Source organism: Balaenoptera ricei, chromosome 11, assembly GCF_028023285.1.
Source record: "Balaenoptera ricei isolate mBalRic1 chromosome 11, mBalRic1.hap2, whole genome shotgun sequence".
NCBI classification, from domain to species: domain Eukaryota; kingdom Metazoa; phylum Chordata; class Mammalia; order Artiodactyla; family Balaenopteridae; genus Balaenoptera; species Balaenoptera ricei.
This window is the reverse complement of record NC_082649.1, coordinates 83,291,568-83,319,160: the sequence shown is the minus strand read 5'-3', so window position 1 is coordinate 83,319,160 and position 27,593 is coordinate 83,291,568. Positions and strand designations below refer to the sequence as shown.

General features: G+C 45.0%; 1 protein-coding gene across 1 annotated transcript in view; it reads left to right on the top strand.

Annotated features, from left to right (window-relative positions):
- The first annotated feature begins 4,951 nt into the window (after window positions 1-4,951).
- Window positions 4,952-27,593, top strand: part of LRIG1 (leucine rich repeats and immunoglobulin like domains 1) — a 120,311-nt gene continuing 97,669 nt past the window's right edge. The window contains exon 1 of the mRNA XM_059940149.1: window positions 4,952-5,798. Coding sequence (XP_059796132.1) covers window positions 5,569-5,798 — 230 coding nt within the window. The 5' untranslated portion in view covers window positions 4,952-5,568. The remainder of the gene's footprint in view (window positions 5,799-27,593) is intronic.

The following is a 27,593-nucleotide window of genomic DNA, read 5'->3' as shown; positions in this document are numbered from 1 at the left end:
ATTATTATACAAGTCCTGCCATGTATGGTGGAGGAAAAGGCCAGTATATTTATCTTTAAAATTTTTTGCTTATTAATCAGAGAGGAAGTTCAGAAAAGCAATTCACCAGTATGGAAAAGGAAAGAAGTTATGTCCATTCTCACAAGATCCTTGAGAAACAAGCATCATGACCCATCTCCTAAGATATTTACTGAATGTAAAGCGTGTGTGTGTGATGACGGTTGAAACGGAACTTTAAGGTTCCATTTATTCTTGACCCTGTGAGACCTTGACACATCATTTAACCTCGGCTTTCTCATCTGTAAAGTGGGAACAATAATAACTGTCATAGTCAGGGCTTCCCTGGTGGCGCAGTGGTTAAGAATCCGCCTGCCAATGCAGGGGACACGGGTTCGAGCCCTGGTCCGGGAAGATCCCACATGCCGCGGAGCAACTAAGCCCATGCGCCACAATTACTGAGCCTGCGCTGTAGAGCCCGTGAGCCACAACTACTGAGCCTACCTGCTGCAACTACTGAAGCCCACCCGTCTAGAGCCTGTGCTCTGCAACAAGAGAAGCCACCACAGTGAGAAGCCTACGCACCGCAACGAAGAGTAGACCCCGCTCGCCGCAACTAGAGAAAAGCCCGCCCGCAGCAACAAAGACCCAACGCAGCCAAAAATAAAAATAAATAGATAAATAAATTTATTTAAAAAAAAATAACTGTCATCTTCAAAGTTGATGAGGCTCAAATGTCATAACGGATATTTGGTGTCCTCAGAGCCAGCTTGAAATCTTGGCCTCGTTACTTATTAGCTTGTGTGGCCTCGAGCATTTTTCTCAGCTTCTACCTCAATGAAAAAAGTACCTAAAGCACTCTGCCAAATGACAGATACAGAATAAGTGCTCTGTAGATGACAGCTGTTGTTATGATGTGACCTTGCTTTGAAAAATATAAGGTATACGACTTCATGAAAACTATTATTATGAGTTATGAGAAATGTGCTGTTCTTTATATACATTGAGGTGTTGCTTCTGAGTTGCTGGTAGTAAAGCATAAACTTTGATTTCCCGCCCCCCCTCCTCTTTCACGTGTGGCTCCAAGTGATAATTGGAAAGGCAGCAGATTGGTAGTGAGAGGTACGGCCTGTGGTGATGATGTAAGTACCCGTCTCTTCATCGTTGGAGCAAAGAGGCTGCCTCTTACACTGATCATCACTCCAGAATCTCAGAATTTTGAAATGCTCCGAGCTTCCGTAAAGTTTTTCTTTATTCTTTCAGTGAACCAGTTAAAATTGCAAGGACAAGCATGCAGGGTCTAGTTTGTGTTAGAAGGTAGACTCTAGTGGTTTGGGGCCCCTGGTTGATGCTGCTCTGTAGGAATGGAAGGGGACACGGGCAGGGGCCCAGATGAGCTTCAGGCATCGGCCATTCTTGCTGTGGAAATGCAGTGACTGCAGCCTGGCACCGTCTGGGCAGTAACCAATATTCCCGTAGCCAGGGGTTGCACAATAAAGCATACGTCTCCCCACCTCCACCAAAGGGAACACGTTGGGATGGGGAACACAGAAATCTCCAAATTGTCTCTTCGTATATTCCATCCCTGGACTCATAAGCTTCGTCTGTTACCTCCTCTACCCATCCGTGTCATTGACAGGAGTATTAGGAGGAAGGAGTTAATGAGTACACAGCTTTATTTTCCTTGGAAGAGAGATACAAAACAGGCTCAAAGCAGGGCTGTCATCACCCTGCAAGTCTTCAGGGGTTTTATAGGTAATTATTAACCCTTTGTGGCATGCCTGGGGGAGAAAACCCTCTTATGCTGAAAACACCTACTAAGATTTCCCATCTATGGTATGTACCTGGACCCTCAATTTTTTTCAGAGTTAGAATTCAATAATACCTTAAAAATAAGCCTTTGATATATGTAGCCCCAAACAGTTGATAAAGTCCCCCAGGTCCTATATCAAAATGAATCCTTCCTTAACTGTCTTGACACTCAGGTCAGAATTACCATTCTCCTTGTTTTCCATTTGAGAAAACTGAGGCTTAAAGAAAGGAAATAACTGGGCAAAGGTTTCATGGGTAGCAAGGCTTGGCTAGAATCCAGGTCTTCTGAATACGGCCCTGGTGCTCTTTTAATGTACTGAACATGGTGTAAACTCTCTTCTCACAGTAAGAAAGCATGTCTGAATCTCAGTGTTCTTTAAAACCACCTAGAACTGTCATAAACCACCATGATTCGGTCCCCTGGAATTTGTGTTAAAAAAAAAAGTCCATGGGATCAATCTGCCTTCTTGTTATTTTGTCATTTGCTTGTCTCCTGCTTGGTCATTTCAGGCTATTTAGATTTGGGGTTGTCTCTTTCAGTGGGTTTAGGATGATTAACTGCTAGAGTTTAAGAGGGAGCCCTGCAGTGATTTTTGAGGGGGATTTGAGTCCATGCTGGCCCCTGGAGTTTGGTGTCTGGTAGATTAAAATGAATGGGAAAACCGAAAAATCCCTGGATGACCCCTTTAAGGAATAAGTAACTCTTTAAAATTGGGAAAATGGCAGTGGAGGAAAATGAGGACCCAGAATGCCCAAATCAACTGTCACTTGGTGCTGAATGGACCGGTACTTGCTCTTTTATAAGCAGGGACAGAGACTCCCTTAGAAACTTGCCCTTGTTGTCATTCAGGTCTTTGTGATTTTAGGTTGTGGCCACAGGTGAATTCTCCCCTGAGCTCTCCAAGCCCACACTCTCCTTTCAATCACAAGCAGGTTGCTAGTATATGGGCAAACTTCCATACACGGTATGGGGAGCAGACATGACTTCATGCTCTGCTGTAGACAAGGGGAACTGCCAAGGCTCAGGCGCCCCGTCCCTGCAAGTGTTCCTGGGTTTTGGTATCTTTCTCTCCGGCTGCGTGGTAACCAGACCACAGGGGCTGATTTAGATTTGTGAGCACATCCTTACCTTGCTGATTCTCAACTCCTATCCTCCTATCCTCCGAGGAAGCATCTCACAGGTGCACCCACAAGCATTTGGAAAAACATTTGACAATAAATATCCATTTTACAATATCAATGATGGAACAAAGCTGAAAGATAATTTTAGGTCAACCTCTCAAGGGGTTCGATGAGTTCAATTGATTTCTGCTGCAAATGCTGTTTCATCTGAGGTGGGGCAAGGCAGGTCTGACAGTTCCGTTTAAGGAAATGATCGTGGGTATTCTGCATTAAATTACTGTTTTGTGTTCTTCGGTCTTGAAAAATTTAAGAAACCTTGACATAGAGGACTACACCAATTTGGGGTCATTTAAATCCCATCCCTCCTCTTATTACTATTATTTTACTGAAAGGCATTATAACAGAGATATACTGCTTCTTATCCAGGTGGAAGGTATATGTTTAATGTGGATCACAAATGAAACATAAAAGCTGGTTAAAGCCCCAGGTAGAATGGGTCAGGCGCAGCCTTTTTCTGATAGTGTTTCTTGGGAATCACATTTGGATTGATTTACACACATATTTGAGCATTGCATTGGGCATTACTACCGAGATCATGTGGAGGGCGGGGGAAGGGAGGAAGGAAGGGAGGAAGGGAGGGAGGGAGGAAGGAAGGAAAAAATGAGGGACCAGTAGTTGACAGCATAATAAATCAGAAGAAGTGGGAGGGGGATAAAGAGGGGAAGGAGGGAAGAAAAAGAAAGGAAACCAGCAACCCCTTGACTACCAAGCCCAAACCCAATTTTGGTTAAAGAAAAGAGGCGCTCTTATGACTGAGGAAAATTTTAACATCTCAGTTAAAGCAACCCCTTAGAATGTGTCAAAAATGGGACAAAACCCTTAAAAAAATTTTTTTTTTCTTTCAGAGGAACATCTCCCTTTGGTTTCTGTAACACAGAAGTCAGATTTCATTTGCTGGCACAAATGTTTTTCAACAGACATGACTTGCTTAATTTTCCTGACAATGTGTTCAGTTATGTTAGAGACTTGTATACTCTTGGGAAGGGGCATGAGACACCAGCAAACCGAAACGCCAATAGGAGCAGCTATTGGGAGCCAAAGTTAGTAGCTTTGTAACAATTATTAGTTCCCTTTTTACTCTGTCTCTGAGGAGTACTCGATGTACTGCTTCTTGAAAACTGGCTTTAAAACGCTCTGATTTAAACAAACAAAGCAACCCCTTTGTCGAAGGCTGGAGTGTTTCCAGGAGTACCCTTCGATTCACCAGGGCGGAGATGGGGGTAGGACTGTGTACACCTTTGAGATTCGGTTTCTGCATGCAGTACACATTCATTTTGGTAATCAAGGACATATTGCTGGATTAAAGAGGTCAAGAACAAGTCAGGAGCCGAGAAGAGCTCCAGGTTGTGAGAGAGGAAGGCGGACACCCCTAATAAAATAACTAAAGATGCCCCCATCAGTAGGAAATTAGTGAAGTTTTAAATCTGCATCTTTGCTCCTAGTGGGCATCTGGAAAATGGGTGTAAACTTGCTGTCAATCGCTGGCCCTGTTTGCAGTCTGGGAAGGAGGGAAGAAACTTTGAGGCCAGGCCGCTCCAAAGCGGGGGCGTTACCCTCTCTACCAACGTTCTCTCCTCCCCTAAACGCAGAGGGCATACCTTTATTCCTCCTCTCCCCCGTGCGCATCCCTCTTCTCCATCATCAGTCAGCACGTCCCCTTTAAGAGCCGGAGGCCGTCTTTCCCTTTCTCCTCCCAGTCCCCCGCCCTTCACACCTTGGGTGGGAAAAGAGAGTGGGGCGGGGTGGCCCGAGAGGCGGGAGGGGCGGGATCATGGCGAGAGCTCCAATGGGCGTCCAAGCTGGCCGCCGTGGACCCCGGCATCCAATGAGCAGCAGGCGGGGGCGGGGCGGGGCGCTGTTGCAAAGCCTCCAACGTGGGCCGGCTGGAGGCCGCGGGGCAAGAAGCCCAGGGGGTGTGCGAGGGCTAGCGGCGGGGGGCGGGGCCTCGGGGATCGGCCGGGGCTGGGCCCCGGGGAGGCGAGCGGCTAGCGGCTGATTGTTCGGCTGCGAAGTGTGCGGGGTTCTCGCAGAGCGGAGGAGCCGTGCGGAGCCCGGAACTGCGTGCGCGCGCTCTGCTTTCGGCGCTGGGACAGCGAGGCGCACCGGGCCCTTGGAGCAGTGCGGGGTTGGCCGCGCCGTCCAGCCCGGAGTCTGCAGCTGGACGCTCGTAGCGGCGAGGAAGATGCCCACGGGCGCAGAGCTCCGGCTGCGAGCCTGAGCGCCTTCCTCGCAGCGGCGGCGGCACTTGGCGTGCACGGGGACTCCGGAGCGCGGTGGGAGAACGAGGAGCGCCGGCCAAGCACCCTTTGCCCGGATCCGTGGGGTTCGCAGCGGGCACAGGCGGGTCGGCCCGGATGGGCGCGGGGTTCGCGGCCCCCTCCGGGCGCTGCGGAGCGGCTCGGGCACCGGGGGCCCGTTGAACGCCGGAGTCGCCGCCGCGGAGAGAACTTGTGCCGGCGGCCATGTCCCGGCGCGGAGCCTAGTGCCGAGTGGAGCCCCCGCTGGCCCGCCCGCGCCTGCGGTCGCCCCGGACCTCGCAGCCCCAGCGCCGGGAGTTCGCAGCGCGCTCCAGACAAGATGGCGCGGCCGGTCCGGGGAGCGCTCGGGGCCCCGCGCCGCTCGCCTTGTCTTCTCCTCCACTGGCTGCTGCTGCTGCTGGTGCTGCTTCGGCTGGAGCCCGCATCGGCCGCGGCCGGCCCGCGGGCGCCCTGCGCTGCCGCCTGCACTTGCACTGGGGACTCGCTGGACTGCGGCGGGCGCGGGCTGGCGGCGCTGCCCGGGGACCTGCCCGCCTGGACGCGGAGCCTGTGAGTGCCGCCCTTTCCGTCCTCCCCGCGCCCCGGGACGCTGTCACTTGGGGACGGGGCGGCAGGGATGTTTCCCCGGGAAAGGGGTGCGGATTGAGTTGCTTGTATGTGAAGTTGAATGAGCTGGAAAACTGTTCGCGTGGGATCGTAGTGGTGGTCCTTGGGGGTCCGGAGGAGAGAGGGCGTGCGTGCGAAGAAGTCGGGATGGGAAAAGCGTGCGTCTCGTGAGGGTCTGGATGTGCGCGAGCGTGGGTCTTGGGGATCTGGAGGAGGAAAAAGTGTCGTGGGGGTCTGGAGGTGAGTGAGCGTGGCTCCTGAAGGCCATCTGGGAGTTGGTGAGTGGGTGGGATTCTGGAGGTAAGAGAATGTGAGTAAAGAGTCAGGAGGTGAGGGTGTATGTCTGTGGGTGGAGAGTGGGAAACATCTGGAGGGGAGAGAGTGAGGAAGTCAGTCTGGGGGTCCCCGCGTGTTTCTTTTTTTCTCTTCTGTAACCCAACTCTCTGTTGTCTGAGCTGCGTGGCCGTCCAGTGGGTAATGAATGAAGGTGAGTTTTGCCTCCAGTCTTCCATTTACATTATTTATTAGTGAGAGTGTGTGTAGCCACCACTTCATCTCCCTGGGACCTTGGTGGCCTGACTTGGCTCAGGCCCGGGGCAGAAGGCAGTCTTCCCTGGAGGACCCCCTGAGTTACCGGGCTTTGAGAGCTCCTGGAGATCTGTGACTGCTGGAAGTTGGTCCTTTTCCACCTGGTTGGCATTTTAGGGAACTGTGTTCCAGACCTTTCCTGTCTGTTCCCTAGGGGACCCATTGGGCTTGACGATCCAGTGGAGTGGGGCCCATCCTCTAGCATTTCTCCTCTATAAATGGTGCAAATTAGTTTTGGAGTAGTGCTACTTTGGAAGAGGGTGCCAGACTCTGGGTTGATTTAAGCAGAGTGTGTTTTACCCGCAAGAGGTTCTTTTCTGTGCTGTCCGGATTTTGGCCTATCTGGACTTGGTGGGACACTTCTTACAGGAGGTTTGGCAGGAAAACAACAACAACACCACATTAGACTTCAGTAAACATGGTAGAATGTCACAGGCTTTAAAAATTTCTGACCAATCCAGTCCATGAGTCAAAATGCTGTCCAGTTATCAGTAATTAACATCTCTGCAGAACTGTTAGTACCTTCCAGAAGAGGCCTAGCTTGAATAGTTCTGCTTTTCAGTTAAATAATTGGACATCTTTCCTAGAACATAGAAGAGGCACAGTAGTAACCTCAGGCGGGACATTCACTGTTCAAAAAAGAGAAAGAAAACTGGTGACACCGGTTTTAACCAACACCTGTGGCTTGATCTAAGAACATGTGGTCTGGGAATCTGGTTGCCGTGAAGGGAAAGAAGGGAAGTTAATTCCTTTCTGACGTGAAGATCCTGTACCTTTGAGAGCGGGGCACAGATCTTTAACTTGGACCACGCTGCACATGGATCACTAGTGATCAGTCCTACAGAGTTCTGAAACTGGACCCTTGACTTATGTGTAGGATTTCTCTTCTGTATTCTGCTGTGTCTTTGGAATCCCCTTAGGGAAAACCAGTGATCAAGGTGTGGGTTTTAACACAGGTGGTGGCTGTGTAAGGTAGTGGGAGATAGAGCCCAGCGTTGTCTTTAGGTAGTATTGTATTTAGTTGTGGCAGTCGTGGGTATTGTGGGTTTTCCTTTACATACTCTTAGTTTTTTAAAAAGTTAAATCATGTGGGTGGAATCAGACTAACATCTTAGGTGTTCACCTGTTGGAAGACTGACTCCCAATGCCAGGTGTCAGTGGCATCGTGGGGAAGGCACTTAATTCAGAAGTGGTGGCTTCCTGGAGGGGACAGGGTGTCCTCTGTTTTCACTTTCCTATGGCCACAAGATCTACTTTGCCTTGCCCTTTAATTTCTGGAGCAAAACTACTGGTTGTTTGGGGGCCTTTCTGTCTGCCTAAGGAGTGACATTTCACAAGTCATAAATACCTTTACAATTGCAGTCTTTTCTCTTTTCCTCACACAGTTGATGATTAGTAAATACCAAACTGGCTGTTTTGAGCTTCAGTTAGACTTGATTATACTGATGATGGTGTTAACTGATTCGATTTTAAGATGTGAGTAGTATGGCTTCTGGTTAGTATATGGCAGTGTGGTATTCAGTACAGAATGTATAACCTTTGAAAAATGTTTGTGAAGGGTTTTTTCCTGATTAAAGAAAAAGCAAGCAAATGTGTTTTTATTTTTCCCTAGACTTCAGATTTCTCCATTTAAGTCATTAGTCTTATTCTAAATTTTGCATCAAGATATTTATATCTTTTATATTCTTGGCTATGATTCAGTAAGACTTTAGGGGAGAAAGTCTCTGTCTATAATATAATAAAATCTTATAGTTTCACCAAGTTTACACCCTCTGAGTCCACTGTGTCTAGAAAATGCTTTGAGCTAGTTTATAACCCCATGAACTAGATTTACTGCAGCTAGTTCAAACAATTTCAGGCTGTGCGTTTGAGATAGAAGGGGACCTGTGGCTTTATGGAATTTTTTTTATTTTTTTATTTTTTTTGCTTTTGTAAACAGTGCATCTAATTTTGGAGTTGCTCCTAAGCCCCGCATAAGGAAAGTTAAACTCTTTAATAGTGGATGTAAATGCAGTTTGAATAGCAGAACTGGAATGGCGCTGGGAGAAAGGAAAATATGTTCATTCCCAGGGCCTGAGGATAACTTATTCAGCACAATAACTTATAGTTGTAGTAGCTGAGCCATTACTTGAGTTTGCCTCCCATTACATAGGTGCGATTGGCCTTGTCCAACCAGCACATTCATAAATAGCTCCCAGCACTGCCACTCCCTATTCCAACTTCCCAGAGCCTTAGAAGAAGTTGAACTTCTTAGAACTCAGATGTTTGCTTTCTTTGAAATTGTTTTGGAGAGCATGGCTTCAGAAGCTGTTTAAGATGCGTTAAACACAATTTACCTTAGACTCTTGTCTGTGGCATGAAGTTGAGCACAGTATTGCTTGCTTACAGGGTCTGGCAGCTCAATGATGACCTAATGGGATTGTGATAGGAAGGCAGGCAGGCCCTGAAGGAGGAACAAATGATTCTCGTTCTCAGTGTGGAGGGAAGATGACATGGCATTCGGAAGCAAGGACATCCCTTAAAGGTCACCAAGTGTGGTTATTCTGAGTCACATTAAGACAGATGTATTGATTTGGGTCTCTGTATTTTGTCTCCCTTCGTGTTTGCAGTACCGAACCTGGGTGACTTAATCGAACCTCTGTTGGTTTGGGCACCAAAGTGGTGCTTATGATTACATTAGAAAATAAACACAGGCCCTGTGGTGGTTGCCATTGTAGTTGGGAAGCAAAGAGGGCCTTTGTCTTTCAAATTTTACAGCTGTGCTGGAAGGCCCAGGTGTTCGGGGTGTTGTGAATTAAGGGTTTGGAAAATACTTTCCATCCTGTTTATGCAAATTAGATTTAAAGTGCAGATGACCAAATTGTTCCAGAACCTAAGCTGAGATTCTTGTGTGTGTGTGTGTGTGTGTGTGTGTGTGTTTTGTTTTTTTTTTTAAGAAGTAGATTCTTGTCTGGATTACCCTGAGGTCTTCCCTTCTGCCCATTTTCCTCTTTGAGTCTCTGTATCACTTAAGAAGAACTCAGCAGACCATGAACATCTTCCGATTGGTGGGGATGGGCAAAGGGTTTTTCTGAATAGGGACCCTTTTGAACACAGGGTAATGGGGAGAGAGAAAATCTGAAAAGTGCAAGTGCTTTTAAAGTTTTGGGCAGCTTTAGTCTGAGCTCAGAGTCCTTTTCTTTGCAACACGTGTCACAAGCCTGGCCTCAATTCCCCTGCATGATGGAGCACTTATCTGTTAAGAGTTTTCTGACACTTTTTTTGAGTTAAGGGGAAGTCTGGGAAATGAAATTGGTTGCCTTTTTAAGGGACAGGATTTAAGTCCCTCTGATATGAAATTATGGCCATAAAATCTAATTTTTGAGGACTGTGAAATTAGGAAGTGCCCGGAGACCCCCAGGGCCCAATACAGATGAACTGTGTTGGCCCACGGTGCCTCTTGCCTTTTGGGTATGTCAGGGCTGTTCTTGCCCCCGCTTTCCAAGGGACTGTGTTAAAAAGAAGTGTGCTTTTCTTTTCCATAATTACACTGGGTCACCAGATTTCCCAACCTTTGGACTTTTGAATGTATTGTCGGCAGTAATTCATCTCCAGAAAGATGACGATTCTGTGCAGAGTAATGAGAGCTGGTTCCCAGTGGATGTCCGGATGCGCAGGCCCGCCAGCCCTGCTCCAGGGGCCGCAAGTTTCTCTCCCTGCCGTGTTAATGCCTTGGCCTGAGTTCCCCACGCAGCCTTCCCTGAGCACGTTGGGATGGCCTCTGGCTGACCTTTCTCTCCCTCAAACACCACGCTCACAATGAAAGGGCCTCTCCCCCATTCTGCAGAGGTGTCTCCCTGGTGCAAAGGCTTTTCAGCATCTTCTCTTTCAGAGTGGACAGGAATGCGAGAGAGCTACTAGGGTTTTGTGTGACTTAACAATGCCCCCGGCCCAGTTCTGTGCACCTGCTGTAGCCCCGAAGGTCTGTTATCCGGGGAAGGAGGTTGTTTAAAATAGCCATTGGTTATTTTAAAAGTGACACCAGAGAGGGAGATCTGGGAAAGGGATTCGTAGCATTAAAAGTCGCTATAAGCAATCAAGGATGTTCGTGGTACCAAGGTCGTTGGCTTAAAACTCAAAGGGATTCCTTTGACTTACCCCATAAGTTGAAAGACTTCAAGTTTCATGAGCAAGCCTGATTTTCAAGGACTTGTGAATGAGTTTGGTGATATTAACTCATTGGGGACCTTCCCCGCTCCTCAGCAACTGCAACTTGAAACCCTGGGGGTCTTTTAGAGCTGGGCTCTGGGCTGTGTTAATATTCAGAGCTGTTTACAATGGATGCAGTTTCAAAGGCTGAAGGCATTGTCTTGAGACAGGAGGGAGGAGAGGTGGGAGGAAAATTCCCAGGCAGAGGAGGGGAAGTATCTAAAAATCCCCAATGTTCCCTGGCCGGTGGTGAATTTAGGAACCGTTAGCGGTGTTTTTTAATGACTTAAGCATGGCATTGAACCTGTGGGTCCATTCCATCTACCTCCTGGCTTCAGTTCATGGTGTCTGTCAGTAATGTGGTTGTCTTCTGCTTTTGTTTCACATTAAAGTGTGGGAATCCGTCAGAAACTCAGATCTGTTTTTATGTCCCCACGGGAAGAAGTAGGACTTTGAAGACCAGAGGTTAAAATTTTCACAATAGTTAACCCTCTTGGAGTTATTTTTTCTGTGTAACTGCAGGGTTTAGAATAGTAGTCCAGACTTACCTAATAATTGGCCAATTATAGGACTAAGGCTGAGAAATTTTCTACTGAAGAACTTGATAGACCATTGTTGCCATGAAGCAAAATTAATAGTTAAATCAGGATTACAGAAAAAAATGAATATTGTGATTTGTCTGTGATCGAATTGAAAGTTGCCAATTTGTACCCTGGTTTTGGTTTTTTATGGGTTTTTTTTTTTGGTGGGGGCATGCTTATGAATTTTTCTTATCCAAAGGCTTTGTGCTTTATACATTTCTATACTAGTTATGTTTATATAATTTAATACTTTACGTGTGGTTTCAATATAAGTACTTTACGCATAATCTTCTGAAACGCAAGCTATAAACCCAGTCTGCTTATAGAAGTCGCTCTGCTTTTTTAAAAAGCTGCTTCCCTATTTCCCTGGGTTTCGTGCTTTTCACGTCCTGCCTTCAGGTGTTCTCTCTGTCCGCTGGGTGGGCATTTGATGCCCGATTGTACCCTGGGTCTTGGATTGGGTTATTGATGGGGAAAAGAGCCGGTGAGGGCAGAGCTTTCCTTCAGTCTTACTCTGTTAATTATTTGGATGCCTCATCCCTGCTGATCACACCCGGTGCTCACCATTCACTAGGCAATAGTGATGAAGAGATGGGAAATTATTTCTAGGGTCCGTTCCTGGCTCCACCACCCTACAGCTGTGTGTGTGATTTGTGGCGAACCTCTTCCCTTTGTTTCTAAAAAGGGGATCATAATATTCTATCTTAAGCTGCTGTGAAGACTAAGTTAGATGACACATGTATTCAGCCCAGTCCAGTGTGAATCAGTCACCTCAGGCTAAGGCCCCAGTAACTCTTGTTTTGCATCCTCTCATGGCAAGTCTCTCCAAGTCAGAGTTCCTGGTGACAGAGGCTTCCTGGGAAAAGTTTACTTTTCTGATAATGAAGATCTCTCTTGGCATAAGCAGGTGGCAGGGCTCACAACCCAAACAGCCTTCTGCCGTGAAGTTTTTGGTGGTATGTATAGAGTGAAACTTTATGTGCCCTTGGGAAGCTCAGACAAATTCAGGGGGGGAAGCTATGAACAGTTGCAAAAAATTATATGAATTATGCAATTAGCAAAAATGATTGAGGTGGTTTATAAATGTATTCCAGTTGTGCAAATATTTCTGTCTACTGAACATTACCATTCTGGGAGGTGGGGTATGGGAAGGAGGCTGAGAAGTGAGAGGCCCTTAAACTAATAATTTTATCCCATTATTTCCCAGGGTTTCATTGAAACTGAGCCCTATGAGATGCTCGGTCAATTGCTTGGAAACATGCAGATGTGCTCTTCCAATCAAGGGTTAGGTTGCAGGCTGGGTCCGGCTGAATCCTGCACTGTGCCCACTTCTCTTTGGAAATGTTTGAGGGAGGAGGTGTGAGGGGAGATGATTGTGGGGTTGTGTGTGGAAAGCTGGAGAGCTCTGACATTTTTCGTTTGTTTTGGTTTGTTTGCCATTGTACAGTAACTTTGTAGGGGACACGGGCAGTGAGCACAGGGTCATCTGAGGAATCTGGCAAGGATGCCACCTGAAAAGCCGTTTGCTTTTGGTCATGCACCTGTACCTGCATCCCTTCCCCCGTGAATGGCCATGATTCACAGCCTTGCCCACATGAACGGCTACGATTGTTTGTGTCTTTATTACTATTTAATCTAGCATAACCGGTAAAGCCCATTGTGTGAACAACCAATCCGTTCATCTCTGCAAGTCCTAATACATCTTGGTTTCCTTATGAACCAGGATGCAGGTTCCAATCACTGCTTGTTCAGTTTATTTTGGCAAAAGGTGGCATTCAGAGAGTTTAAAGAAAGCATGGCCTGTCTCTTTTTAAGCACTTTGCATTGATTATTCTTTAAACTTTTATGGTGCCCAGGTCTCTAATCTTTTATGATCTGCAAATATTTTTTTTTCTCAAGTTGTCTTATTAGGAAGAAAATGAATGGAATGGGTGAGGGTCTGCCCTGCAGTAGAGTTGCTTAAATGCTAAGAAACAAGATAATGGAGGGATTTTTTTTTTTGCTGATTAAAAACAAATCACACAACTTCATCTTCTAAGACTCCTTTATACAGCATTTAGCAAGTGTCCCCCTCCCCCACCTCCACTTCCTGTCCTTTGCTCCTTCCACCAGTTTATAATTTGCCATTCAAGTAATGTGGCGCTTATCTTGGTCAGGGCATACATTGCACTGATAAATTCTTTCTCGCTGGATTACCTACTTGATGATAGCCTGTTAGATACAATGAGAAGAATTGAGCACTTTAGAACTGGAGAATGGATAATCTCACTTTAGTTCCAAATTTTGTAGTGGCCTTGCTCTTCATTTGAAAGCATTTGTACCCCCAGCAGTGGCACTTTGGGCTGGATGAAAAGACATTGACACACGGGGCTCTGCCTGGGGAGTGACAGCTACTCACTGACTGGCAGTCCCCATCCCCTCCCCAACCCCCTCCCCATCTCCCCTCCCCCACCTCCCCCTCCCCATCTCCCCCTCCCCCCTCATCTCCCCCCTCCCCCCTCATCTCCCCCCTCATTATTTATTTTTGGCTGCGTTGGGTCTTCTCTTGCTGCACCTGGGTTTTCTCTAGTTGTGGCAAGCCAGGGCTGCTCTTCTTTGTGGTGCGCGGGCTTCTCATTTCAGTGGCTTCTCTTTGTTGCAGAGCACGGGCTGTAGGTGCATGGGCTCAGTAGTTGTTGCTCCTGACATGTGGGATCTTCCCAGACCAGGGCTCGAACCCGTGTCCCTTGCATTGGCAGGCGGGTTATTAACCACTGTGCCACCAGGGAAGTCCCACAGCTTCTCTTTCTAGTGAGGGGAAGATCTGAAAAGTCTGATTTAAAAAAAAAAAAAAAATTCTGAATTAAGGGAACATTGGATATGCAGCCAAGAACTTAAAAAACGAAGTCACTTCTGTTGGTATAGGGTGTTTTTTCTTACCTTTTTATTAGGGAGATTACAGGCATCTACACAAGTCGACAGACTAATGTAATGAACTTTATGTACCATCCCCCAGCCTCAACAAATAGCAGCTTATGGCTCCTGTTTTTTTTTTTTAATTTTTTATAAAATTTTTAAAAGTTACTTTCCATTTACAGTTATTGTGAAATATTGGCTATAATCCCTGAGTTGTACAATACATCCTTGAGCCTATCTTGTGCCCAGTAGTTTGTACCTCTCATTCCCCACCCCTGTATTGCCCCCCACAACTGGTAACCACTAGTTTGTTCTCTGAGTCTGCTTCTTTTTTGTTATATTCATTAGTTTGTTGTATTTTTTGGATTCCACGTGTAAGTGATATCATACAGTATTTGTTTTTCTCTGTCTGACTTACTTCACTGAGCATAATGCCCTCCAAGTCCAATCACGTTGCTGCAGATGGCAAATTTCGTTCTTTTTTGTTGCTGAATAGTATTCCATTGTGTGTGTGTGTGTCTATATGTGTGTGTGTGTGTGCATATGTATATATATCACATCTTCTTTATCCATTCATCTATTGATGGGCACTTAGGTTGTTTCCATATGTTGGCAGTTGTAAGTAATAACTGCTATGCACATTGGGGTACATGTATCTTTTTGAATTAGTCTTTTTTTTTCAGATATATACCCAGGAGTGGGGTTGCTGGGTCGTATGGTAATTCTATTCTTAGTTTTTTGAGGAGCCTACATACTGTTTTCCACAGTGGCTGCACCAATTTACATTCCCACCAACAGTGTACCAGGGTTCCCTTTTCTCCACATCCTCTCCAGCTTTTTTTATTTGTGTTCTTTTTGATGATAATGGCTCCTCTTGTTTGAGCTATGCCTTAATACACTTGTCCCCTTCCATTTGGAAACACATCCAAGCATATCACTTCATCTGTAAATGTATAGGTTTTTTAAAATTAAGATATAAGTATTTTTTGAGAAAATTTAAATTTCATTTCATTCACTGTGGGGTGGATTAAAGAAATGTGAACTTGAACAGCCTTGGGGAAAAAAAATCAGCATTTATTTTGAGTCTGTTTTTTCCAAAGGGAATTGTGGTAAGCTATACATTTAAAGAATGTTTATTGAGTGCATACTGTGTACACTCTTAATTTATATGTTCTCAGAATACAGTTTTTCTCTCTCTTGTGGGAGGTGCTTAGAAAGTTCTTTTGTCCTAGAGTCCTTTGCCAGAAATGTGTAATTCTGAGGAACTCTCATCTCTCCCCATGTAGCTCTTAATTGGGCGGTTTCTATATGCTATTAATTGTTGATTAGAATCCTTTAGTGAACAAACATAATTCAGAATGGGTCATTTAAAAAGTGATATTTCAGATATTGTTGGTTAATAGAGGGGTAATTAGCCATTGGTTGTAGTTAAGTCATGAGTCTGAATTGAGTTAACTATTGTTTACTTTGTAAGGCCTGACCCTCCAGCTGTGGCTACTTGAGGCTGCTTTAAATAGAGTTAGAGGCACCCTGGAAGAAAATCCCCCAAAAGCAAAGAACTACAGTCCTGGAACCCTCTGTGCTTGATTTAAACTTCACACAGATTTGAAAATGCTTTTTCTTCAAGTAGCTGCAGAATGCTTTGGTTTTGTTTTGTCAAAGTCCATAGTTTAATTTCTCCACAGCCTGTTACTTTGTTGGTTAGGAGAGCCTTTTAGGACAGATTTCATGCTGGTTGCAGCTTAATTAGGAATCCGAATGGGAGTTACATAGTCACTCACTTTATCAAAGTCTGTGGAATGATTTCCATATTCTGTTTCTGAAAATCTAATTCTGTGTAGATTATGTGGTGTTCGTTGGTTTTAAACGCTGTCCAACACGGTCAGGTTAAACTCATGGTTGTATTAAGCTTAATTAAATTGATATCATATTTGATTAGATACCATCTTACAGTGGATACTGTGTTTAGGGAAGTGGAAACACAGTCCAAAGAGTTTAAGAAAGATTTAACAGGGGAGGAGGTGCAGGGTGGGGGGGTACTTAGAATTGAGGAATTCTGACTGAGTTTAATTTCTGTTTTGTAAATTAGGAGAAATTCATTCTTTCATCTGATTTCAGCAGTGTGGTACCCTTGGTCCAGCAACATGCATCTTGCTTATATTTTAATTTTTTTTTTCTTTTTTAATTAAAAACATTTTTTTCCCTGTGATTTCCTCCCTCCACCTGGGCTGGTGTGAGTTTCTGGCACACAAGCTCCCAGTGCTTGCAAAACTTATAAACAGCCAGAAGAGCTTGTTGCTTCCAGGAAGTTGGTTGTTGATCCAGCAACGTGATGGATGCAGAAGCTACAGCTCAAATGGGATGGGGTTTCCTTTCGTCTTGGGAGGAGAGGAGATCCAGAAAGCGATCTGAAATGTTTTATAGCTCTTGAGGTCTGCCTCATCCCAAATTCCTTTGAATGTTTTCTCAGATTTGGTGTCTGTGTGGGACTCTTGGCCACAGTGGTTTGGCCTCATCGATGGTTGTGTTTTGTCCAAGAGAAAAATCTTCTATGGAGCTTTTTGGATTCTTTCACAAGTTCATTTGAAACAGTACTGTGAATTGATTAAATTATATTACATTCCAGACTGTCCTAAAATAAAGACTGGCTGAACTCAAATATTATTTTTTTTGTGGGGGGCTGTCTAGGGAACTTTATTATATGTGAAATCTTGGAGCCCAGTGTATCTTTCTGGGCAGAAATGAGCCCACATTTTCATTAAGCTTCTTAAAGGGGTTCTTGACCAAAGAGGGATAAAAATTATTGACCTAAAAGGAAAAAAAATGGTTGTCTTAAAGCTGTGAAGGCAGGAATGTGGATGGATGGAAAAGAGCCCATGGCTGGGTGTCAGGAGACTTTGGGGTTTTGTCCCAGCTCTGCCCCTGACTGGCGGTGTGACCTTGAGCTGATCAGTTAATTTCCTTTCTGTAAAGGGGATGTATGACTTCTACATACGTACAGGTATATGAGTCTATCCGAATTGAAACAAAGAAGGAATAAACTGACTACTCATTGGATGGTAAGAATCAGTCAATTGATCTATGCGTCTAGGATACTTACTTAAAAATCACCTTTGTGTATTTGGTGCTTCTGAATGGAATCCTCAGATGGGTGCCCTGGGCAGCAAAGGGACATGTGGTGTGCTTGGGGGACTCTCAGTGAGGGAGTTAATGAAGGGGGCAAATGCTCCATCGTATTTCTTTCTTTGATCATTGCCTCTTTTTCCCTCTGGCCTGAAGAAGACTATGGAAGCTGGTGCAGACCCACTTTAGATCTTCAATTTAGCTTTTTAAGATCTTAGGTCACAAAAGGCAAATAAATTAAGGGCCTGTTTTTTCAAGAGTCACTTATCTCTGCCTTTCTTAGGGCCACTGCAGGCAGCATCTCTCTCAAGTGGGCCTTCATTGCGTAGTTCTGACGAGTGAAGTTGTAGGTGGTGTTGATAAGCTGCCTGAAATGAGTAGATGAGCCACCTATAGCCGATTCACTAGTAATCGCCTGAGGAAGGGCAGCTACACACCACCTCGTCAGTCCTCTCTGAGCTGGCTCGCCATTGGCAACATGCAGGGAACGTGGTGCGTATCAGCGTAGCTTTTAACCCTTTTACCAGGGAGCTCTTTTGAGGTTGCCTTTCAAGGTGGAAACTCAACAGCTTAATATGTACAATCAGGGGCTTGAGTTCTCCAATTTTGAAGTCTTTCTCGTACTCTTTTTTTGGTCAAGTTCATACCAAGTTACCCATCTGCCTGGGTCTTCATTGGTTCCCTCTTGGTCAAACACTGGTCTTGATAATTGTGATCCCTGTCATAATTGGACTCCTTAGAAGACTTTGTCATGCCGAGCCTGGGAGCTTTTATTTTCTGTGTCTTGAATATCCACCTTTCTTCCACGTGGAGTTTGTTTGTGCCTTCAGTGGAAACTCTTGGGCTTTTCTTTCCCTTCCGCTCATTTTTTGTCATGTACACTTTCGTAAGGTGGAACCTTTGGTTTTTTCTCTCTTTTTTTCTTTAGAACTAGTTCTTGGAATCTGGAACCTTGTTTGGGGCTACAGCTAAAATGCAATGAAGTTGAAGGCACAATTAGTGGTTTAGAACTTCTTGACAGGAAGTTTAACAAGAGTTAGGGACTACTTTAGGACTAAAGGAAATGGTCCAAAGAACTAGACTTTGATTTTTTTAATATTCTCCCTTTTAAGACCTAAAGGTGGCCTTTGCCCATGTGCTTTCTGAGATCAAAATAGGCCAAATAGTCCTCCCACTCTTCCACAAGCTTCTTTTGTCAACATTAGACACTCTCTCTGTTATTCGCTTGACCTTGTTCCGGTGGATTTATTATTTATATCTTGTCCTCTCCCAGAGGAAAGAGTCTCTCTGGTTAGGTAAGTTTTCACACATCCCTGTCTCTTTTTCTCCACTTAGACTTGAAAGCAGCAGGATTGTTCACTTTCATGTACCCAGGAATCCTTGATAATTATTTGTTTGTTGCCCGATAGCTCTCCTTCTTGGGGCTTGGTGCACCTTTTTTTCTGGGCAGAAAGGATCCCATGTTTTCATTGTGTCTGAAAAGGGTTCTGTAATTTACCCTCCAAGTGTGATTACTCCTAATTGACCTGTGCTGAGGACTTAACAAAAGTGTTTTTGGAGTTTAGATATAAGGAGTAAAAGGCCATTTTCTTTGTGCTGAAGATCTGTTTTCCCATGAAGAGCCAGCTGATGGGTAAAGGGATAAATTCAGGAGCTTTCTTCAACCGTGGTACTTCCTGTAGCGGAGACCTTCAGAGAGAACGCATAGCTTGTGTTTTGTCTGAATTTATATGTTGAAGAGCACTTTTGGAGAGAATATTTGACCTAAAACAAAAATTATGCATGGGCCTCCCTTCCTTTACCCTTTATCCTTATTTTCTACTCTCTGCTTGAGAACCACTTCAAAGAATCAGATGTGTTGGTGCCAGACGTCATGCAGTTATTGTTAAAAGAATTTGGAAATATAATTGAAAACAAACTTTGTTGAGCAGAGCAGATCTAGGCGAGTTCTTACTTTGAGGGAGAAGGGAATTCCAAGTTTTTGCTCTATTTGGAGCTGATGTCTCCGAACACTTGTTCTGCGAGATGAATCATCTGTGAATTCTACATCTGGGAGTTATATATTGGGAAATGGCATTCTTTTTAAATGTAGAAGAAACACAAAAGCTTAAAGTTACATTGTAGTTGGAAAATTCTAGTCAGAGTTTTAAAAAATGAGCATTGAGGTGAAATTGGCAGAATGATTGGACATGAGCTTGTGATCCCTGAAATAGACATGTCCATATTTGGAAAGCAATATGACGGCCACACTTATTTACTGGGACCCCTCCCTTTGTTTTGAGACAGATGACATTTAAAAAAAAGTTTTATAAACATCAACTTATCAGAATCATTAGTTAAGGCAAATGTGACATGAGACTCTGAATTTATTTTAGCATTTGTCTTGAACTTTTTAAGTTTAAGCCCTGTTAACCCATGAAAAGGCCAGAACAGTGCAGCATTTCAGGATCTAGTGGGGAAGATAATACTGTGTTCCTGTCCTCTACAAAGCCCCCTTCATGTCACATGTGTGATGAGGGGGGTGTTGGTGGTGGAGATGAGCCAGCCATGCTTTTAGGTGGCACAGTGGTAGCAGTGGTGGCGCTTGTGTCTACCGTCCTGGGTGACGTTGGGCAGTTTACTTAGCTTCCCTCTGACTCAGTTCCCTCTTACGTTAAATGAGGATAATCTTAGTGCCCACCTCACTAAACTTGTTATGAGGACAAAATTGAAATAATTTATAATTGTTGGAAGGGGGCCCAACGCATAGCAGTAAGTTTGCATTTTTGCATCAGGACACATGGACATGCACTCATTTAATTGTCATCCTAACTCTGTGAAATATCTTATGTCTTTGTTATGCACGAGGCCCAGACTGGTTGAATAACCTGCCCAGAGTCTAGCACCTTGCCAGAGTTAGAACCCACACCCGACTCTACATAACGGTATTTAGAAAGAATACAGTAAGACTGGCGTTGTCTGCTTTCTTGTGTTTCTCTTGCCTCCCTTTCAAGTTTCTGAATTCCTTGAGGCCTGTGATTGGCCCTTCACCTCCTTGGTGGCCTGAAGCACCTAACACTTAGTCCTGTGGACGGTGCTCCATAAATGGTGTCTGGAGCGTGATCTGGAAGAGCACGTGTCTTCGTTGGCAGGCTGGCGTGTCAGCGTCCATTTCTGGTGTGCCCCTTTGGTGCAGGGGGTGGCAGCCTGCGCGTATGTCTCGCCATCTGTTGTTTATTGTTTCTGTGAGGTTGTGGTTTGTGTTCCTGTTCCATGTTTCTTTGGTTTCTGGAGCAACTGCGAATATTATATGCCCGGGGATCAAAAAAAAGTAAACTATTTATAAACAGTAAAGTATCCTTGGGTTTGGAAAGTGTTTTTCTCAAATGCGTGTGTATTTGGTGGCTTTATTATAATCCCACTGATGTATCGGCAGACAATTTGCAGATCGAGGCACATTTAAAAGATGGGCGAGTCCTAGGCTGGCCTTGTGTAACCGGCTTACAAACAGCCTTGGTAATAAGGCCCTGGTGTTAACACTGACCTGAGTGGTGTATTTTTAACTCAAGAACATATAAACAGTTAGGCCAGCCAATGGAGTGTGTACTCTGCCTGAGATCCTTGGTGTGCCTTGGGCTCTGCGGCCCTGTGAGCTGAATGTGGTCCTGGGAGACTGCCGTGGCCATCAGTGACCCACTGCCTGCGGCACCCCCCCCCCCCTTCATTTTAAGAAAGGACTACAGCAAAGATGGAAAGAAGGTGATTTGGTGGATAAATTTTATGTTCAGTTTTCTTCTGTAATCTTTGTGTCGTGCAGACTTTACGGGAAGTAGAGAACTTTTTACTCACATCTCTCCTGCTCCACCCCCTCCAGCCATGGGGATCTTGGCAGGAGTCACACATTGGAACATAACGACTCCCATTGCCTAACTGCCCTGGCCATCCACCTGCCTCTCCAGCTTCATCGATCCTTCCTACCTGGTTCCGTGTGCACCGGCCACCACTTGGGACTTTTTCCAGGCTCTTGGAATACTGCACGTGTCACGTGTCCCTTACATCCTGTTCCCTCCGCCTGGAGGAGCGTTCTCCCCTCTCTGCCTTGCAAACTCCCGCTCATCCCCCTTAAATGTCTCTTCTCCTGGAGACCGTTGCTGACCTTCCCTCTGGGTTAGATTCCTGCCTCAGGAACCCTGCGGTACTTCATACAGAAGTTCCATGTCCTGATTTGATTAATATCTCACTCCCCCATTAGACTGTGTCAACGCCCTGGAAGCAGGGACTGGCTTTGGTTCTGACCCACTGTGGTGCTCCTATAATCTAGCATAAAGCCTGGGATACATTAAATGCTCAGGGCAGATACTGATATAGATGGAGCTGTTGGTATTTGGTCTCTTGGGTGTGGCCAAAAAGTTTGTTCGGTTGATGAACGTGTTGAGTCAAGTTCTTGGTGAAAGTGAAAAATGTGTCTTTTATTTTTACTTAAAACCAGATGAACTTTTTAGCCAACCCAATATGTAGTCCTGAAAGTCCTACAGAAATACCCTTCCCAGACAACTGGGATAATAATTTAACTCTCCCAGGGGCTCAGCTATATGTCATTTCTATACCTTGTCTGTTTGATAGTTTCCTCCATCCTCCACCAAATACTCGTGTTGAGGAACTTAAAAGAATGGAAAGGAAGGAGAAAGAAATGGCACCCAAGTGGAGAGGTGACAAGTACAGGCAGCTTCCATGCCATACGAAGAACTGACTGTCATTTTAGTCCCTCTGTTGTGGGAAGGTGGCTGTTAAAAGCCCATATCCAAGTACTGTTCCTGAAACCCGTTTTCAGTTTAAGGGACTTGCCTTCCTTCTTGGTCTCTGGTGTCAGGTGGACCAGGCCTGGCACCTTCCTCCGTGTTGTGTTTGGCAAAGGAGCCCACAGTGCATTTTCCACCTGCCCTCATGGTTTCTTCTCTGCTCTCTTGCTGGCGCCAATGTTTGGAGTCCATTTTTGCTGAGTCGACACTGCAGGGGAGGGTTGCATCTTACCTAGACCGAGGCTGTCTCGGCACCCTTCCCCTGTGGTTACTGTGCTCAGTTTATGCTGAGCCCTGGCCAGGCAGCTGGTTTGGGTTGCCTGGCTCTCCTTTACTTTGCTAAGACCTCTGCTTTGACAGAAAGGATGACCAGGCCAGGGTCATTTTTTTTCTCCCTCTTTGCTGGCAGAGAGAAAGGCTGTTCTCCTCGACCAGATGAGTTATAAGAGGGGGCTTTCCTGGTGGCGTAGTGGTTAAGAATCCGCCTGTCAATGCAGGGGACATGGGTTCGAGCCCTGGTCCGGGAAGATCCCACATGCCGTGGAGCAACTAAGCCCGCGAGCCACAACTACTGAGCTCGCGTGCCGCAACTACTGAAGCCCACGTGCCTAGAGCCTGTGCTCCGTTACAGGAGAAGCCACTGCAGTGAGAAGCCTGCGTACCGCAATGAAGAGTAGCCCCCGCTGGCTGCAACTAGAGAAAGCCCGTGGGCAGCAGTGAAGACCCAATGCAGCCAAAAATAAATAAATAAATACATACATACATACATACATACACTAAGGGCAGGTTACTGTGCCCTCAGTGGTTCAGTCCAAATTAGAGACTTAGGGATTTCCCTGGTGGCACAGTGGTTAAGAATCCGCCTGCCATTGCAGGGTACATGGGTTCGATCCCTGGTCCGGGAAGATCTCACATGCCATGGAGCAACTAAGCCTGTGTGCCACAACTACTGAGCCTGTGCTCTGGAGCCCACGAGCCACAACTACTGAGCCCGTGTGCCAAAACTACTGAAGCCTGCGCGCCTAGAGCCCGTGCTCTGCAGCAAGAGAAGCCCCCGTTCGCCGCAACTAGAGAAAGACCCAGCGCAGCAACGAAGACCCAACGCAGCCAAAAATAAATAAATAAATTTATTAAAAAAAATAGAAACTTAGAGAGAAGCTTCCAGTGGCTGGAGGCAGTTTGGGCAGACGGATTTCTAAATCTGGCCCCTTTTAGCCTGGACCTCAGGTGTGGGCAGTCCCCCAGAGATGGTAACAGGAGGCAGTGGGAAAGCTGTGTTCTGCCTGTTGCGCTCTGCTTCAGATGTTTATTTTAATGGTGTCAAGGTCTTGGGCTGTGATTCTGTAGGAAGGCCCTTTTGTACCCGGTAAGCTGAGGCGGGTGACTTGATGTTAAAGGGGTTTTGTGCCATTAAACTGCTAGCCTAGTTACCATGCATTTATTTAATTTAATTGACTGATTGATTGATTGGCTGTGCCGCGCAGCTTTCGGGATCTTAGTTCCCTGACCAGGGATTTAACCTGCGCCCTCAGCAGTGAAAGCGCTGAATCCTAACCACCGGACCACCAGGGAATTCCCTGTGAATTTACTTTATTTACTTTTAATTTTCTGGTGACACATGGTAGACACATATATTGCATAAAGAGGAAACTACACAAGAAAAAAGAATAATTGATCTTATTCTCCATTGATAAATATCACTTTGGTGTATACATTTCCAATAATGTCTGTGGTTGAGTAGTATTTCAAGTTATATTTTTTTAAACAAAATTAGGGTTACTATTCACTTGTAATTCTGCTTTTTAAAAAAATTTTTAATCGAGGAATAATTGACATAACATTATATTAGTTTCAGGTGTACGTACAACAGAACGTGTGCTTTTTCTTTAAGACTCAGTATCATGAATATTTTCTCCAACTTTAAACATTTAAATAAATATGGTTTAAGTCATAATTAGCCTTCCCTGATATTGTGTATTTAGGTTTTTTCTTAAACTGTGGTAAACATCCTTATACATATATGTTTATACATCTCTTATTTCCTTAGGATGAGTTAAATCTAAGTTGCTCTGGATATGCAAGTTCTTAAGACTTGGCACTGCTGTTCTTAAGAGACCACAGATTTAAGGTTTACATGTGAAATTTTGCCTGTTTTCCCTTCACAAACCTGAGATTGCTATCTTTCTCTAACCATACACCAGTTGAATACATGGAAATGGCATTGGATTACTTTAATCTGTGTTTCTTCGGTTGGCGAGGCTGCAGATCTTTGCCGGTGTTACCCATGGACACTTCCTTTTTTTAAGTTTCCTTCTTTTTCTCAGGCTCTGTTAGCCAAATAAATTCTCTTAGTGCCCTCAACTGTGAACTCTGGGCTCGGACACACATCCATATCCCTAATACTTCGAGATGATGTGTTTCTGAGAGCATGAAAAGCCTCCCCCGGCCCCAGGCGTAATTGCCTAGAAAACTGTGCTTCTGTGTGGGTGTGTCAATTTCCTAGTTCAGTTTTGCCTCTGAACTAGGAAATGTCTGTGTGTTCTTCTTAGATCAGAGTTGATTGTGCGTCCCAGAGGGGGATGTCACAGTGGCTTTGTGGGTCCCCAGAAGTCGCCCCGGCCTGCCACCGTGCCTGCAGAGCCAGCCCTCCTATGCCCAGCCCACCCCACCCCATCTGTGGCCGGCATGTCTGGCACCTCCAGCTGGTAGGAATCAGAGCAGATTAGCGTGGCGGAGAACCCTTCAGGAACAGCTTCCAGCAAATGGAAATTATTTTAAAACAAATTGATGTGGTTTTTCTGTCAAACCTACTTGGAGCATAAACAAGGTTGGACTGTAAGCGGCTTCCCTTCCACAAACGAGCCCGTGTTTAGAATGTGGCTTTCGGCAAAGTAAACATGGTCTCGAAAGTGAGTTGTCCTGGTGTGTGTCTGATTTGAAAAGTAAAAGTAATGTCCTCCCCAGCATCCTTGTAGACCGCCTGATGGCCCTTGGGACGTCCCTTCTCGCTCATCTGTCTTCCTGCCACAAATATCATGACTTCCTGGAAAGGTTTAAAAGGTAAGGAGTAATTTGGTGTTGAAAGGGAAAGAGATGCCAGGTTCACCTCTGTGGTTAAGATCAACATTTTAATCTTACCCCTTTGCCAGGAATATCAAAAACATCTTGTGAAATACGTACCTCTGTATGAGTGTGAGCGTGTGGACACACGTACCCTTTGACCTGGGCATCTTTGAATTGTCTGTGCCTTACAAGGTAGTTCCTCCATCCCAGGGACAATGTCGGCTTTATTCAATTGGCCACAGCCTCCCTAGAAGGCGAAACAATGCTTTTAATGTTCTGATTATATATTAATGAACAACCAGGCCAAGGGACCCTTGCCAAAAAAGCTACAAAGTGAGAAAGCCACCAATATCAGAGTGAACTTTGCACTCTGAAAGTGTGAATGATGTCGGGTGAAAGAAGTTTATTGCATAAGGGGAGCAACTGGAATCTCTTTGATGTTGGTTGGCATCCTGGCCCCATTAGACTTTTGGACTTCCCAGTTAACTGCATGTTTGCTGGCGAGAGCTGGGCTGTGGTGTGGTACCTGCAGTCTAGGGGGACACGTTCTTGACCAGAAGGGACCCAGTACACCTGTGGGGGAAGGTGGGGAGGGCAGGGGATGTGGAGGTGTTGGCCATTTGCATCTGCTTTCAATCAGTGTCAACAAATTTTTAATATAAAACTGAAACGTATAGTCTCACCACCCCCCCCCCCCCCAACTTTTCCTCTGGAAGGACTTTTCCCGAAATAGCATGCTTTTTTTCTAAAATCTGCCTGCCTAGACCACAGAAAGGGGTCAGATCTTAATCAGTTAGATCTTAATCTAGCTAATTTATTTTCTCCCCATTGTGGTGACATTTCCTCCTGCCTCTGGTTTGTTCTTCATTTTTGAATGGCTGGCCGTCGGGAAAACCCTGCTTTCCACAACCTTATTAAATAATTACTCAAAAAAGAAGAAAAAAATGCTCTTTTGAAATCTTGAGAATTTGTTTTCTGCGGGAGGATAAACTCCAGCTGAGGTTTTCCACTTCTGACAGATTCGTGGGCAGAGCTATGGTCATGAGTGTAGTATAGTTTAGGAAGCAAGAAGGAGTTGATTGGGTGGAAGGGATTTTAGAGGTGGTATCATGCCTTTAGCATCTGAAATGTGGATATTTTGCCTGTTCCCCACTTCATTTATCCCGTAGCACTTAAAGGAAAAGGTTGTTTCTGCATTTGTGTGGTAGAGAAGTAGCTAGGTGGCATTTTCAGTCTGGAATTTTGAAAGCCTGTTAAGGCAGAAGGTTTTGTGTTTTGTTTTTTATAACAGATTCATTGAAATATAATTTAAATATCATAGAAGCCATCCTTTTAAACTGTGTGATTCAGGGTTTTTAGTATATTCACAGAGTTGTACAACCGTCACTACTAATTCTAGCACATCTTCATCACCGAGGGACAAAACCCTATTCCCTTAGCAGCCCCTCCCCACTCTTCCTTCTTCTCAACCCCTGGCAACATCTGCTTTCTGTCCCTCTGGATTTGCCTATTCTGGACATTTCATATAAATGGAATCATATGATAAGTGGCCTTTTGTGTCTGGCTTCTTCCACTTAGCGTAGTGTTTTCAGGGTTCTTCCATGTTGTAGCATGTATCCGCAGTTCTTTCCCTTTTATGGCTGAATAATATTCCCTTGTATGGATAGACCACACTGGGTTTATCCACTCATAAGTTGATGGACTTTTTGGCTAATGTGAATAATGCTGCTATGAACATCGGTGTGCAGCTTCTTGTATGAATGTGTGTTTTCATTTGTCTTGGGGAGATACCTAGGGCTGGAATTGCTGGGTCATATGGTAACTCTGTGTTTGAGAAGCTGCTAGGCTGTTTTGCACAGAAGCTGCACACCCCCTTTTGCAATTTCGTCAGCGGCAAATAAAGGTTCCCATTTCTCCTCAGACTCACCGGTACTTGTTATTGTCTGTCTGTTTAATTACAGCCATTCTGGTGGGTATGAAGTGGCATCCCCTTGTGGTTTTGATTTGCATTTCCCTAATGACTAGTGATGCTGAGCATCTTTTCATGTGCGTCTTGACCATTTGTATATCTTCTTCGGAGAAATATTTATTCATTTTCTTTGCCGTTTTTTTTTCAGCTGTGTCATTTGTCCTTTTTGTTGAGTTGTAAGCAGGACATGTTTTAAAAAGAGACAGGTCATAAAATTTTGGATGAATTGAATTCCCCAGATAGAGAAATTTCTCTATCTTATGTTCCTTAGGTGAGCAGAATTTTATTTTTAAGATTTTAAAGACTTTTAAAATCTTCAGGTAGAAATATAACGTGCAGCACTTGCCTGGTTTATTTGCTTGACTTATCTCCCTGTTTGTAATCCCAGGCGAAGGAGGAAATGTGGCAGAACAGAACAATAGTTACTCCTGCAGCAAATCCAGATTTCAGACTCTCTGGGGGAGCTTACTTATCACGCCATGTTGGCCCCTGGGAGAATGGGAGAATTTGCCCTCCTGTAACCTAAGGAAATTTGCTGTGCACGTGCATTTAC